Below are 15,616 nucleotides of genomic sequence, written 5' to 3' on the forward strand. Positions count from 1 at the left end.
GGTTAAAACAAGAACGTTCAGCTAAAGCCCCTTCTACAGTTTGAGAGCCTCTATGCAGCAAATATACAGCACCCTAAAAAGCAAAGACATCACCTTGCCAACAAAGGTCCGTATAGTTAAAGCTTTGGTTTTCGCAGTAGTGATGTATGGAAGTGAGAGCTGGACCATAAAGAAGGCTGATCGCCGAAGAATTGATGCCTTTGAATTATGGGGCTGGAGAAGACTCTTGAGAGTCCCATGGACTGCAAGAAACTCAAACCTATCCATTCTGAAGGAAATCAGCCCTGAGTGCTCACTGGAAGGACAGATCCTGAAGCTGAGGCTCCAAGACTTTGGCCACCTCATGAGAAGAGAAGACTCCCTGGAAAAAACCCTGATGTTGGGAAAGATTGAGGGCACAAGGAGGAGGGGACGACAGAGGACGAGATGGTTGGACAGTGTTCTAAAGCTACCAGCATGAGTTTGACCAAATTGTGGGAGGCAGTGGAAGAAGAGTTTGGATTTGGATTTGATATCCCGCTTTATCACTACCCTAAGCAGTCTCAAAGTGGCTAACATTCTCCTTTCCCTTCCTCCCCCACAACAAACACTCTGTGAGGTGAGTGGGGCTGAGAGACTTCAGAGAAGTGTGACTAGCCCAAGGTCACCCAGCAGCTGCATTTGGAGGAGCGGGGAATCGAACCCGGTTTACCAGATTACAAGACTACCACTCTTAACCACTACACCACACTGGCTCTCAAGTGTGGAAGACAGGAGTGCCTGGCGTGCTCTGGTCCATGGGGTCATGAAGAGTCGGACATGACTAAACGACTAAACAACAGCAACAACATGCAGCAAATGACTCCTGGGACTATCTCTGGACGCTCTTTTGACTCAGGGCAGGGGTGTTTGGTCACTCACGCTGCTCTGGACAGAGCAAGCTGCTGGTCCTATACGGAAGGCAAAAGATGGCGATGCTTTTCAGAAGCACGCAACCAGAGTTTTGTGCAAGCCACCAGTTTTGCGCAAAACCGTGTCAGCGTACACATGCAAAATGACGAGGATAAATGAAACGTGCGCCCCATTCCCCCCCACCCCCCAAAATGCATAACAAAGGCCCCTTTGCAAGCGCAGACCTGTTCTTTGGGATGCAGCGAGCTCACTGGTTGCCGGCTCTGTACCTGAGGGTCCAGGAGGCAGCGCATACGGCAGAGAAGATGCTGGGGCTCCCGGCCGGCCATGCTGGAAGGAGGCACCAGAAGGAGGGGGAGGAGGAAGAGAAGAGCTGGGGTTCAAGCTGGTCGGGGAGGGCTGGGGCTGGGCCGGGTACAGCGGGGAGGGCATGGAGGTGGGAGGGTTAGAGGGCATGTAAGGAGGATTGGGGTTAGTGTAAGAGGCCGAGGCAGGAGGGGGCGGAGGAGGTTGTTGCTGGTGGGGCTGATAGAGCGACGGTCCCCCCGTTCCGAAAGAATACTGCTGCGCTGGCTGGCACGCTACATCGGAGGGCGTGGGGGGAAAGGAGAAGGTTATGTTAGTAAAGTGAGGCCCAGCTGAAACGGGAGAAAACACAGCCCTCCTAAGAGGGGCTGCAGGTTAAGCATTCCAGATAAAGGTTCCTGCTTTAATACGGAAGATAAAAACGGGAAATTATTATTAATTAAATTTGCATACAACACCCCAAGATCACGGGGCGGTGCACTACAGAAAAATACAAAACAAGAACACAGAATGCGTAATAAAACGAGAACAAAAGCAAAACAAAGCAATGCCCCCCCCCCCACAGAAACATTTAGAATCGTGGGGTAGGAGAGCTTTGGGGGGAAATCACATCTGGCAACCTATGCGCCCCTTTGGTCTCAGTACCATGGGTAGAGGAGCCCAGGACACAAATTTTCACAGCCGTCTAGCTGCTATGGTGGCACGTTTACCAGAAGTAATGTATTTAGCGTTCACTCTGGAAGTGCATACCTTGTTTGACCAAACTAAGCCCCCTAGACATGGGTAAATAAGGCAAATGAGCCTCCATAGCCATTAGAGCAGGCATAGGCAACCTTTTACAACTATTTAAAAATACAAGATTGAAAACATATGGCAATCAAGAGGATAGGGCAGGTCCCAATGTATATACAAATCTCTCTTGGGCATCAAATGCCAGGGTAAAGAGGTGTGTCTTCAGAATCAGCGTGTGGTGTAACGGTTAGAGCAGGCATCCCTGAACTCGGCCCTCCAGATGTTTTGAGACTACAATTCCCATCATCCCTGACCACTGGTCCTGTTAGTTAGGGATGATGGGAGTTGTAGTACCAAAACATCTGGAGGGCTGAGTTTGCCTATGCCTGCACTAGAGGGCCCAGGAACATTTGTGTCCCAGATTTTTTACACTCGTCTACCCATGTACTATCTGAACCCAAAGGGGCACATTGGTCGCCAGATGTGAAATGTATTGGCATTGTTTTCAGCTCTCCTACCCCACTAGAAAGTCATATAATGTTAATTGGCCAAAAAGCCTGGTTGAAGAGGAACGTTTTTGCCTGGCGCCTAATCTCTAATAATCGATCTCTAGGTCAAGGTCATGTTGCCCATGAGATGCTGCTGCCGAATGCGACCCAGAGGGCCACAGGATCTCCCCTTCCCTGCTCTAGGGGGCTAAAAAGAGACAAGGGTGGCAGGGGGTGCATGCGTGGGGAGACCAACGACATGTATGCAGCTCACCCTGAATAATTTAGAAGACACATTGTTCAGCCAAGTGCCATTTCTTCCTTAGAAATCGCAACCCTTAATGTTCAACAATTCTTTGACTCGTATGTTCAAAAGCTCTCTCTGCTCTGCACCATGCTACCCGGCAGAAATTGCTTGGATGTTAAGTGCTGTTACCAGATGAGTTATTAAGGGGCGATGGGGAGAGAAGAAATCAAATGAATATCACAAGGTTGCAGCTATTTCACTGCAAAATCCATAGCTCATTTATTTAATGCTTCTATGATGCCTGAAGAGAAATTTGTCAATCCCAAAGGGAACCTGAGCAGCATGGTGGGCTGAGAACTGAATTACAGGGAGAGGGGGAAGGACAGAAAGAAGGAAAGAAGGAAAGAAGGAAAGAAGGAAAGAAGGAAAGAAGGAAAGAAGGAAAGAAGGAAGGAAGGAAGGAAGGAAGGAAGGAAGGAAGGAAGGAAGGAAGGAAGGAGAGCAGGTTTAAGTTCCTTCACAGTCATAAAAGGTACAAGCTTTAAAGCCCTATACGGCCTAGGACCCTCGTACCTACGGGACTGCCTCTCCTGGTATGCCCCACAGAGAAACGTACGGTCTTCAAATAAAAACATCTTGAAGGTCCCAGGCCACAGAGAAGTTAGGCTGGCCTCAACTAGAGCCAGGGCTTTTTCGGCTGTGGCTCCAATCTGGTGGAACACTCTGTCACAAGAGACCAGGGCCCTGCGAGACTTGACATCTTTCCGCAGGGCCTGCAAGACAGAGCTGTTCCACCAGGCCTTTGGCCAGGGCACAGCCTGACTCCCTCCCTCGGCAATCTTCGCGGAGCTCTGGCCCAATGGTTGCCAGTGGCTTGAATTAATTAATTTTATAATGAATGATTTTAGAATGTTGTTTATGCTGTACTTTTGTACTGTTCTATTGTTGTTAGCCGCCCTGAGCCAGGCTTCGGCTGGGGAGGGCGGGATATAAATAAAAATTTTTATTATTATTATTATTAAGCCACTCCAGGCTCTTGGGATACAATGGGGAAAATAATCCAAGTTGCCATGTTATTCACAACATTGGTCTGGATTCAGCTAACCGGATGCTCTAGCAGAAGCCAGCACAAGGTCTCCCAGTAGCACAACAGGCCCCTTACCATCCAATCTGCCTTGCCAGGGTGTGTGTATGATACTACTACTACTACTACTAGTAGTAGTAGTAGTATACCACCCTTCATCTGCAGATATCAGGGTGCTGACGGAATGAGCGTATTCTCACAACTTCCTCCTTCAGCTCTATGTACCTTTCAAGGGAGAAAGATGTGACCACTTTCACCCCCTTGTGACCATGGCAGCGGTGATGATGAGTGGGTGGTTCAAAGGCTTTGTGGGCACCAGGGGAAGATCTCAAAGGTTGCCACAACAACAAACCTAGGTTTATAGCACACCAAGCTCAATGGAATAAAGGGGGGGATACTAGGAAGATTGTGCTACTTACGTTGTGGATACGCTTGTTGTGCTGCGACCTGAGAGTACATATTGTAAGCAGGTGGTGCGCTGGGATTAACAGTCCCTGGCATAAACCCTGGAGGAGGAGGGTTTTCCCCCTGGGGAACAAATTGGGAAGAGAAGAAAGGTTAGGTTTGGTTAGGTGCATATGAAGCAAAGGCTTGACCCAGAATGACGGTTTGCAAAGTTAAAAGTCCTGCTCTCAAAGCACTCATTAGCTCACACACAATTCTTTTCCACTTCCCACCTTACTTTGAATGTAAAGACAGAACATGCAACAGGGTGCCCACCTGCAATGCCGAAAAATGGAGAAAACCTAACGTGCGCTGAATTCATTATGGGGAATGGGACGGTCAACTCAAGGTGCTTTTAAGGGCTAAATCGTTTATTCAATTTGTTAGGGAGGGAGAAATGTGGCAGCGGGGAGGAATTAAGCCCACCTGTTCCCCCAGTGGAAACTATGGGGGCCTCGTTGATTGAACTCAAAATCTGATTCACAGGCCAGAAGACATCTTGAAAAACAGCAAAGCCGGCTGGGAAATCTGATTGATCTGAAACCTGTGCCTACTTCCCAGATGGCCAGGAATGCGCTGAGAATTGCGAAGTGTGTATAAAAAAAGGTGATGGGAGCAGGGAGGGAGCATAGGAATGGCATAGAAAGGGATATGTGTGCAAGGGTCCAATTTTTATTTAAAAAATAATAATAACAAGGAGAGCAGATCCTGCTCAAAGAGGAATAATTAATGTTATACCTGTGTCTCAGAGGGAGAGGCTGCAGGAGGATGGCTGGGAAGGGCAGTGGGGTTTTTGTTACTCCAGGTAGTGACAGTAGGGGCAACTCTAACCTGAATTGAACAGAGAGATACCAATCATGGAAAAATAAAACGAAATGAAAAAAGAAGAAGAAAAAGTCCGAAAGGGTGTCAAACAGCCAGAATGCTCAAAAAATGCCCACACCAAACACACTAAACAATGCCAACCCCCTATTTGCCATGCTGCTTAATAGTTATGATTGTTTAAGACCTCGATCACTGTATTCTTAGGAGCCAAGCAGCCAAGACAAGGCAGCAAGGGGAAAGAGAAGCAGCGAAGGGGAAGAAGGCAGTGAACGCTCAGCGGTGATTTAGATTTCACCTGGTTAGTGCTGTTGAATTGACTAGGATGCTTTTATTTGGCATGTTTTGCATCCCTAACAAGCTGCAGTCTCGGTGCCAAGTGCTGCTCGATTACCTGGATTGTTTTAAAATGCAGGAACCGACAGAGAGCCCTGTGGAAGATAGGGACTCCCATAGCAAACAAGTGGAGAATGTGGACTGAGGGTGGAGGACACACAAACATACAGAGCACACCTGGCCATACAAAACTCAGTGTGGGCACCAGACTGCTCTGTGGATATTGAAGCTGCTGGGTTGGGATAATGCCATGCAGTGCTTTTATGTTTTTGTAAAAAAACAACACGAGGTGCCCATGCTTATATTGATGAGTGCCATGGGTGCCAGCACAAAATGGCTGCTATGGGCAGCAAAAAAGAGGTGCTGGAACTCTGTGCCAAGGAGTGCTGTCGCACAAACAAAAGGCCTGATGATATTACAAAATCAAGATGGGAGTAAGACACATTATGTTCTTAGCAGAATCAATACATGGTATTATGATACACAAAGGAAAGGAGCAAGACCCAAAGAGCACAGCAGCTTCTGCTTGCTTTTAAGACTCAGCCACATACAGAGATTGATTTGTGCTTTGCCTTTCAGATCAGAAACAGGGTGAAATCAGCACTGACTCTTGAGCCTGTCCAGCACATGTCTTCACACAGACAAAGTGAGCCATTCCCATTTACAATATACCATTCCACTTTCCTTTGGACCACATCAGCGAGGCTGAGAGGAGGGTCTTGTCATCTGGGCAGCCCAGGACCTCCTTACCCACTGCCCAGGCAGTGTGTCCGGGGATTTCACTCTGGTGCAGCAGTTCCAACTTCACCCCCGGGGGCACACTCCATTCTCTCTCGAGACAGATGTGTGCCAACAACCTTTGTGCTTAAAAAAGAGAAGAATGTGCACATCCCAAAGACAACTGCCAGGGGGGACACAGCCTCTGGTGCTGGTCTCTCCTGGTGTGTTAGAGGCAAGAGAACAACGATGCGCAAGTTTCACGCTCTCTATCCATAAGAACAGCCTTGCAAATAGGCTGCTTCTAAGCTATAAAATAGTTCAGGAGCCACCTCTCCACAAACATTTATACTTGTCATTTGTTGCGTCAAATAAAACATTTTCTTTTCTTTTAGCTTATAAACACTTCTAGGCTTGGTCACCTGGAGAAGATGCTTGCTCACTACAGACCACCCAGACAACACTGTATTTACAAGCCTGCCCTAACTGTGTTTTAAGTCTGCTATCATAGCTGTCTGGCAAATATATCGGAAGGCTGAGGAGCCGTAAGCCTTGGAGCAAAATATCCAGCTTATTTCAAGCTGAAAGGGTAGTGGCAAAACACGCCCCAAATTCATTATCTGCACAGGGAATTAAAGCAACACAAAGGGTGGTGGAAGGCGGGGAGAAAAGGAAGCAGGCGAAAATATCTCAAGCAGGATTTAAGGCTACAACACCCGGCATTTAAAAGAGCATTTCACATCAGCAAAAGCTTGCGTGGCATCAAAATGAACACTCAGGCAGGCTGGCTCGCAAGATTTCCACGATCGCTTTTCAGAAAAGCACGTGTACAAACAGCAAAAAGCACACACAGAAGCTGCTGCTGGAAAGACTTGCAAGAGGCACTGCATACAGACACTGCAGGCGCTGAATGCTCAGAATATTAGGCAGAACGATGCTGCAGCAAAGCTGGGTGTCCACAGATGCTGAAGTGTGGCTGCTGAAGGTGTCCGTTACCTGGTGATAGTATTGCTGGGCTGGGGCTTGTGGCATCTGCGCCTGGCCAGCCGCAGGTCCAATTCTCCCCCTGGGTGCTGCAGGCTGTCTTTCGTAAGGTACCTTTGGTGCTTCTGGGGCCCGGGAAAGCTCTCCTTGAGCTCTACAAATCCTTTCCCGCAACAAGATGATGTTTGGCTGCAAAGAGGAAAGAAACCAGAAGGAATTGCACACATACACCCCACAAGCAAGCAGGGATCCAATCAAGAGAACTGGTGCATTCGTTATTCGACACAGAAGGTGGCAGCAGAATAGAGTCGTGAGAAGGCACGAGGACTCGAGTTTCTGCAGCAGCGGGATAATTTTTCGCCTATGCTGAAGCAGGGACCCAAGGAGATACACAAATATATCTAATCTTTGCAAGATGAGGGGTGTTCCGCATCTTGCAGGCAGGCAGGAGATGTTGGGGAGCTTCAACACAGCTCTTCTTCATAGCTCCTGCTCCAAAGCCAGAAGAACTGAACCAACAAGGAATTTCCACTCAGTCATTCCTGCCCTGGCCTAACTGGGCCCTACAATGTTCAACCACTCATTTATCCATTCTCCATACCATCATTATATTTCTTATGCACCCTTCTTCACCAAGTGGCCCCAGGGTGGGTTACAACTATTTAAAAATACAAGATTGAAAACAGAGGGCAGGTCCCAATGTATACACCATTCTCTCTAAAGTGTCAAATACCAGGGTAAAGACGTGTGTCTTCAGAATCAGCGTGTGGTGTAACGGTAAGAGCAGGCATCCCTGAACTCGGCCCTCCAGATGTTTTCGGACTACAATTCCCATCATCCCTGACCACTGGTCCTGTTAGCTAGGGATGATGGGAGTTGTAGTCCCAAAAACATCTGGAGGGCTGAGTTTGGGGCTGCCTGGGTTAGAGTGTTGGACTGAGACCTACGGGACCAGGGTTCAAATCCCCACTCAGCCATGACGCTCACTGGGTGACCTCGGGCCAGACGCGCACTGACCCACCTCGCAGGGTTGTTGTGTAGGTGAAACAGGAAGGCGAACCATGTATGCCTCCTTAAGCTCATTGGAGGAAAGGTGGGATATAGATGAAAAAAATTAAGAATCAGACGGAAACTACAACACTTTGGAGGTCCCAAGTTGTAAGGTGGCTAGATTGATCTCAACTAGGGCCAGGGCCTTTTCAGTACTGGCCCCAACTTGGTGGAACGCTCTGTCACAAGACACTAGGGCCCTGCGGGACTTGACACCTTTCCGCAGGGCCTGCAAGAGAGAGCTGTTCCGCCTGGCCTTTGGTTTGGACTCAGTCTGCCCCTTATGTTTCCCTCCCCTTACAGTTTTGATCCATGGACTACTTTTAAAATGAGGCTGCATTTTAAATTGCATTTTAACCTGTATTTTAAATTGGGTTCCCCCTCCCCCATTATATTTTTATTGTAATTTTGCTGGTGTTAGCCGCCCTGAGCCCGGCTCTGGCAGGGGAATAAATAAAATTTATTATTATTATTATTACATAATGAAGGTGCCAAATGAACCTCTGCGAGGAGGGAATTCCACAGCTTGGGGGCTGTCACAGAGAGCACCTTCTCTCAGAAGACCCTCAAACTTCTGAGGGCAGTGGAACTACCAAGAAACCCCCCCCCCCTCCAGAAAGTAGACTTTCAGATATTTGGGGTGCAAGCAGTTTAGGGCTTTAACCTAATGTGAGCACCTGGAAACGAACTGGAAACCAACACGGCTGTTTAAAAACAGGGTTACCTAGATGGTAAGTGAAAGCCCAGCTGAATTTTGGACCAGCTGAAGTTCTTCAGTTGCCTTCAAGGTCTGGCGCTGATGCGTTGCTGCGCTCCACAATATCTGGAGGGTGCTAGGTTAGCAAAGGCCAATCTAGCGTAAGGCAAGGGAGGGAAACAAAAGCCGAGCCCGTTTACCTGGTTGGTGTTCTCGGGAAGGAAAGCTAAAGCTGCAGCGGTGCTGCCCTGCGAAGCCAGGAGGTTGGCATACTGGCTCATCTTGTCGGCCAAGAGAGCCCCGACTGTGCTGGCGTCGGCCACTTGCGTCTGCTGCACCGCCTTGCGCAGGATAACCACTTTCTCAATGAGGTCCTACGGGGAAAAAGAAAATAGTTAAATGGGAAGCAGGCCAGTTTGGATTAAAGAGTTTCTATCTGCATGTGGGTCCCCCTTTTTTTTTTACCAGTAGAATTTCATATAAAGTTTAAAGGTGTAGTGTTATCTCACAGGGGACCAGACCCAAAAGGGAACTAGTTAACGAAGAGCTACCTGAAGGGAAAGCGGGGTGCTTCCATCTTGAGCTTTAGTCCAGCAGGCAACCAGCTTTTCTACATTTCCAGCACAAATGTAACATAGGCAAGCCTGAGTCTGCAGATGGCTGTCACCTTCGCTTTCAAGCCTAGAGCCCAACAAATCTAGGAATTAGAAGGAAAAGAGTGCATATTTGAATCCATGCAATTAAAACCTGCCCTGTTAAAAATGCACCAATGTCTAGTTCAGATGTCGCATTCCAAATGACCAGAATGTGCCAAGGTTCTCAAGTGTTCCCTCTTCCATTTGCTGGTTATCTCTAGCCAGCATTGGCTATGACATTTAAATTTGGCAAAGTTATGGTTGGTGCTAATCTCGGCTGCCCATTCTAAACATCATGAAATACCTATGATTATAGGAACCACGAAATGGAATCTACTAAAGCCATGCTGTCATTTGATCCATTCCAGCTGGTGGTTACAAGAACTTTTTCTGTAAGAATTAGTGCTCGAGTTCGCTTCCCTGCCTCATCCCTCCAAATCCCCTTTTCCTTTTGTGCTGTGCCTTTTAAGAATGTAAGCCTGCAAGTTGGATCAGTCTTTTCATTGATATTTTAGGAGCTGCTATGAAAACCTTTTTCAGATGAAAGGTAAGGTAAAAATGCTTTAAATAATAATAATAATAATCCTGTTTGCTTAATTGCTTACTAAATGAGATGTGTTCATATTTTATTTCAGTGAAGGAAAATGCAAGCTATAAAAAAGATACGTTGCATTTTAATTAAAGAGTAACCCAACACCTTCATCTGTGTCTAGTTTCCTCACCACAGAGAGCAGCAAATTCATCTGGCCTTGCGTAAGTCAACACGGCAGCTAAAGCTTCCCTCCAGTTTTGCAGGTCGCAAGACTGGACAATCTCCTTCCAGTTCTTGGTCACAACTGCAGTGATGAGCTGAGAAGAAAAGGCAGAGAACAAGTAAGTATATTAAGACTGCCCTGTTCTAAAGGTAAAGGTACCCCTGCCCGTACGGGCCAGTCTTGACAGACTCTAGGGTTGTGCGCCCATCTCACTCAAGAGGCTGGGGGCCGGTGCTGTCCGGAGACACTTCCGGGTCACGTGGCCAGCGTGACAAAGCTGCATCTGGCGAGCCAGCGCAGCACACGGAAACACCATTTACCTTCCCGCCAGTAAGCGGTCCCTATTTATCTACTTGCACCTGGGGGTGCTTTCGAACTGCTAGGTTGGCCCTGTTCTACTGTTCTGCATTTACCGACTGAGAATCCTAGCCAAGAGAGTAAAGCGGTTCTGCAAAAGCTTGCTTTAAAAACAGGATCTAAAGACATGCACACTGCTCACTGGTTACTACTACACTACAGTAATCTTGTGTCATGGTTTTGTACCAGCAAAATCTGTAGTTGCCTAATCTACACATGCAGCAGGATGTGGTGGTAAAATAGAAAATATTACTTCATACTGCAGGTTGCGGGGGTGGGAATCACATTTCTGGAATGTCTCTCCTATTTTTTAAAAAGCCTTGCAAGTAGAAAACTAGCACATAAGGGAGAAAGGTCTTAGTCCAGCCACTTCAGTTGTGCTAGCTTCCCCCTGCCTACAGGGAATTGTTTTTGGTTTGATTCACATATAGGAACATTAAAATGTGATTATCCCAACTTGGGGTGTAAGATCATACACTCCAAATTCCTCCCTACCCAATAACTACATCCTCCCTAACCACTTCTTTCTCTACAGCATTTTGAAGGTTTCCTCTTTCTGAGGCCTAGTTCTCACAAACAACGGGTGAGATACCTGGAATGTACCACCACAGAATGCTTGACTGAATGTTTCTTCCACACAGAAAAATAGATTATCAGGTAAGGGAAGTCATAGACTAGTCAGATGACTCATCTACAACCCTCTGCCTGATAATCACATCTTAACCCGCGTTCGAAACTCCCATTGTTCTAGGTGCGTTTTGCGACAAGGAATTTCATTAGCCTGAGCAGTTTCTGAGCTCTGGGTGAAGTACTGTACTGAAGATTTCAGATTAAAACTGCAGAGTGGAAGGAAAGGAGGACCTTTTTCTGCCTCCCCACTTCCAGCTGCTCTCTGAATACTGGAGAAGAGACCCTCTGAAGAATATTAGCAGGGAAAGAATGGCTTTGCTCTTTTTTGCAGTCTTCAGATGAGGACTGGACCATGCGAAATATGAATGTAAGATTTTAGCTGAAGTTCATTCATTTTCAGCTTTATATTCTTGCTGTTAAAAAAGCGTGCTTCAGCATTCCGCTGTTGTGCCCATAACCAAGGTTTAAGGTGCCATTGAGCTCCTAGCTTTTCAGCTTGAGAAATAAATAAATAAAAATGTTCTCCCCCATTTCCTGCCTGCGGTTCACGGATCTTAATCTCCCTACAGCTCTTCTCCCTTACTACATCCTCACTTACAATTTAACATCATCTCTTCCTTCTGCTCCCAGCACGGTGAAGGTGCAATGAGTGCAGGACATTGGTGCGTGCGCACTCCACTACCTCCTCCTGTGTTGCTTCACCGCATCCACAAACATTTAAGCCCCCGGGATTTTATAGCGCAGACCATGGGTCGGCAAACTAAAGCCCGGGGGCTGGATCTGGCCCAATTGCCTTCTGGATCCAGCCCATAGAAGGTTCAGGAATCGCCGCTTGGAGAGTCTGATTGTTAAGGCTGCGCCATTTCCCACCCCCCCAAACACACACAGTGGCAGCGCCTCCTCCCTCCCTCCTTCTGGCTTTTCCCCGCCCTGCCTAGAGGAGGAAAGGGGCTGGGCTTTGTTGAGCCGCAGTTGGCTGAGCGCCATTTTAAGCAGCCCCTCTCTGGAGCCAGCCCTTTTACGCCGCTCATCATCCCTCCGCCACTGCTGCCACCAGCCACTGCTGCCACCAGCCCCTGCTGCTTGCAAGGCATAGATAAGCAGCCACTGGGGCTCGTCTGGTGCTGTGCAGAAGGGAGGGGAGAGTCAGTGGGGGGGAGTTTCCCCCCCAATATAGTCCGGCCCCCACAAGGTCTGAGGGGCAGTGGACCGGCCCCCTGCGGAAAGTTTGCTGACCCCTGGCGTAGACATCAGACACACCCTAAACAAGACCCCAACAACAGAGGCATTTGACAAGTTGGAAGATGGCACATCTAACATTGGGGGAGGGGGGGACGGGACGGAGAAGAAGAACTAGATCTATGAAATAAGAAGAGTATGAGAAGAGGTAGGGAGAATACCAGAAGTGCAGTATACCTTTGTGGCTTACAGGTAACTTTGCACCTCTTAATCTCTGCCTAGTCGGCACCGTCGAATGTTTTATTCATCAACCTATCTGGTTCCAGAAACCAAGGGGTGTACAAAGACTGCCACAATTAACTGCACCATTTGTCTTATCACTAGAAGTTTCAGGATCTTGGATCTTGGTAATCTAATTCAGGAACTTGATTGCCTAAAGCTGTGCCTAAATTGCTTATCATCGTCTCCCGGAGGACTGATTTATTTTTGAGTTACAGCCAAAGAAACCTGGCTATAACTCCCTTGTTTGTGGGGACAAACAAGGGAGACTTCAATCATGAGGAGGTGTGAACAGCTGTCAAGCGGGACAGATTGATAGGACACTTGAGAAAGTAAACAAGGTGATTGAAAAAAGAAGCTGGTTTAGGAGGGGAGCGTGGCTCCATCTGAAAAAAACTAAAGCAGGTGTTTGGGGAAATCTCACTTTGCACAGTCGCAAGAAAGACTGACCCCAAGGTCCATTTCTATAAACCCACAGCCCACCTCTGGGTCTGGCAGATCCACAAGTCTCTGCTACTGGATGGAGATTTAAGCCCTGGGCCACTAAAAACAGAGCAAAACAGTTTCTGCTAAGAGCTCTTGGCTACTGCTGTTGCGATCTCAAAAATGTCCACAGCATAGGACAAACAACAGAAGTGTGGGCACACACACACACACCCCACATTCTTGCCAGAACATCAGCATGGGCAGTGCATGTTTTATCTCTGTTTTAATAAAAAGTACAGCGAGAATGGGATGCGGGTGGTGCTGTGAGTTAAACCACAGAGCCTAGGACTTGCCGATCAGAAGGTCGGCAGTTCGAATCCCCGCGACGGGGTGAGCTCCCGTTGCTCGGTCCCAGCTCCTGCCAACCTAGAAGTTCGAAAGCACAAAGTGCAAGTAGATAAATAGGTACTGCTCCAGCGGGAAGGTAAACGGCGTTTCCGTGCGCTGCTCTGGTTTCGCCAGAAGCGGCTTAGTCATGCTGGCCACATGACCCAAAAAAACTGTCTGCGGACAAACGCCGGCTCTCTCGGCCAGTAACGCGAGATGAGCGCTGCAACCCCAGAGTCGTCTGCGACTGGACCTAATGGTCAGGGGTCCCTTTACCTTTACAGCGAGAATTGGGCCAACATGGAAAAGTCTGAAATCATCTTTCTGTGTGCACCAGGAGATTTTCTTGGCTGACTGCACCATTAGCTTGCTGGTCACTAATGTCCACAGAATACTTTAACCCAGCAGCAGTCAATCTTATCAGCAAGGGTGCCACAAGTCAAGTGTTAAGTGCTTATACAGCCTTTTCATCACAGAAGATGTAGGAAAACTAAATGGAATGTTTTCCATTGCTTTTTAAGGCCCCCCCTCATTTGCTGCTCCAGTTGCCTGACAGCCTCAAGGAAAATGAAGGACGAGGCAAAGAAAGGAATGAGCTCTGCTGGCAACGGAGAATGTCAAATACAAACCAGCAGAGGCCTATGACAGAAATCGGGCCATTAGAAAAGAACAACTCCTGCTAAACTCAGGAAAGTAACCCGTGAACATATGAACACAAATCCCCGGATATCTCTGCTCTGGCTGATGGCCAGAAAACTGAAGGAGGACACCGGGGATCAAAGCAAGAGAGAAAAACGGTTCTCACAAAATGCAAAACAGATGGCATATAGAAACACAAAGACTGCCAAAGTTGAGGCTGAACATTCCTTGGAACCAAGGGGAAAGCATCACAACAGTCAAATCTGCAGGCAGGAGATGGGAGGGGGGTTGTTGGTTGAGAGTGGCTTACCAAGGAGTAACACCACCTCGGGAGAAAAGGTGGGGGCAGTGTTCTCTTTTTTATCCAGCGATTCAAGCCAATAAAATTTATTCTTATCCTGTTCTAGCTCAATATAAGAGAATGCAATAAAAATGTCGTGACAGAACCAGGACTTCAGCCGGATTAATCATACGCTTCTTAGTCAATTGCATGAAATCTAAGCCGGAATTCAGAAACGAGACGCACACTTTGTTTGTAGATGGTGTACTATGATGACTGCCACAAAACAGGTGTGCAAGAGGCATTCCCCCTCTGTGCAAGAAATGCCTCTTGTGTCATTTGCCGTTTGTATAAGCCCTTGTGTTTCTTTGGCTTTTTAAAGAACTGCTGCCTGCTTAATCGAGGACACTTCTTAAAAGACTATCAGAAGTTTTCCCGTTGATTAATGCAATCAATTAAACGCTGCAGCTCTAGATAGAATCGGGCAATTCTACATGTTAGCTGTATCTGAGGATTTTCATTTATGACGTAGAACCTCCATTGTCTAATATTGGGCTGGTACCCATGCAAGGCTGATCCATCAACCATTGTTAAAGAAACTGGAAGCAGAAGGAAGGATTTTATGCCCCCTCCCTACCGTGAGCTCCGTGTCTCCTGACTTAATTACAATTAAAGGTTATACTGAAATCAATATTAATTGTGTTTAAGGGGAATGGCCACAGAGGGGACCTGCCAGCCAACAGTCCACTTGCGATCAGCCCTGTTATATGAGCAACGGCTTCAAATTCACTGCTGATTCTTCCCCACAGATTGCTCTCATGTTACTATGCATCTATTATACCTGTTTACTTGATGCATGGATTATCTGATCCTTCCAGAAGCCTGCCTGGTCTTCTGAATAAAGGATGAGGTTGTGAGCCCATATTTTACCCACGTTTCCAACTTAAAAGCCTGCATACCCTGGTAATTTTGCCTCGTGTCTTTGCAAAGTACTTCTCCTGGGTTCTGGACAGCAGCTCCTGGCCACCGGCTATAGCTAGTATAATGGCATCAGCCATGCGATTGTCGTGGAGACAGAGGTCAACGGCGCTTTCAAAGTTCCCCGTCAGCAAAGCCTGAGTGATCAAACCGTCTATATCTGCAACAAGGAAAACAAAGAAACTCACATCATCATCACAGCAGCCTAACAAAGAACTGAGGAAGGTTCATGTTTAACCAAGTTTAAAAACCCAGGTGTTATGTACAAAATGT

General features: G+C 47.4%; 1 protein-coding gene across 18 annotated transcripts in view; it reads right to left on the bottom strand.

The window, feature by feature from the left end:
* Positions 1–15,616, bottom strand: part of SEC31A (SEC31 homolog A, COPII component) — a 61,689-nt gene that overhangs the window by 16,769 nt on the left and 29,304 nt on the right. For 5 of the 18 annotated variants that reach the window (XM_028743732.2, XM_028743735.2, XM_028743738.2 and 2 more), the window contains 8 exons: positions 15,325–15,503; positions 10,156–10,282; positions 9,350–9,495; positions 8,999–9,172; positions 7,064–7,240; positions 4,931–5,023; positions 4,168–4,276; positions 1,116–1,472 (listed from right to left, as the gene is read on the bottom strand). In XM_028743732.2, coding sequence (XP_028599565.2) covers positions 1,116–1,472; positions 4,168–4,276; positions 4,931–5,023; positions 7,064–7,240; positions 8,999–9,172; positions 9,350–9,495; positions 10,156–10,282; positions 15,325–15,503 — 1,362 coding nt within the window. The remainder of the gene's footprint in view (positions 1–1,115; positions 1,473–4,167; positions 4,277–4,930; positions 5,024–7,063; positions 7,241–8,998; positions 9,173–9,349; positions 9,496–10,155; positions 10,283–15,324; positions 15,504–15,616) is intronic. The other 13 variants (XM_077933779.1, XM_077933780.1, XM_028743742.2 and 10 more) reach the window with 5 other exon arrangements.

The sequence above is a fragment of the Podarcis muralis genome, chromosome 9 (assembly GCF_964188315.1).
Source record: "Podarcis muralis chromosome 9, rPodMur119.hap1.1, whole genome shotgun sequence".
Classification (NCBI taxonomy): Eukaryota; Metazoa; Chordata; class Lepidosauria; order Squamata; family Lacertidae; genus Podarcis; species Podarcis muralis.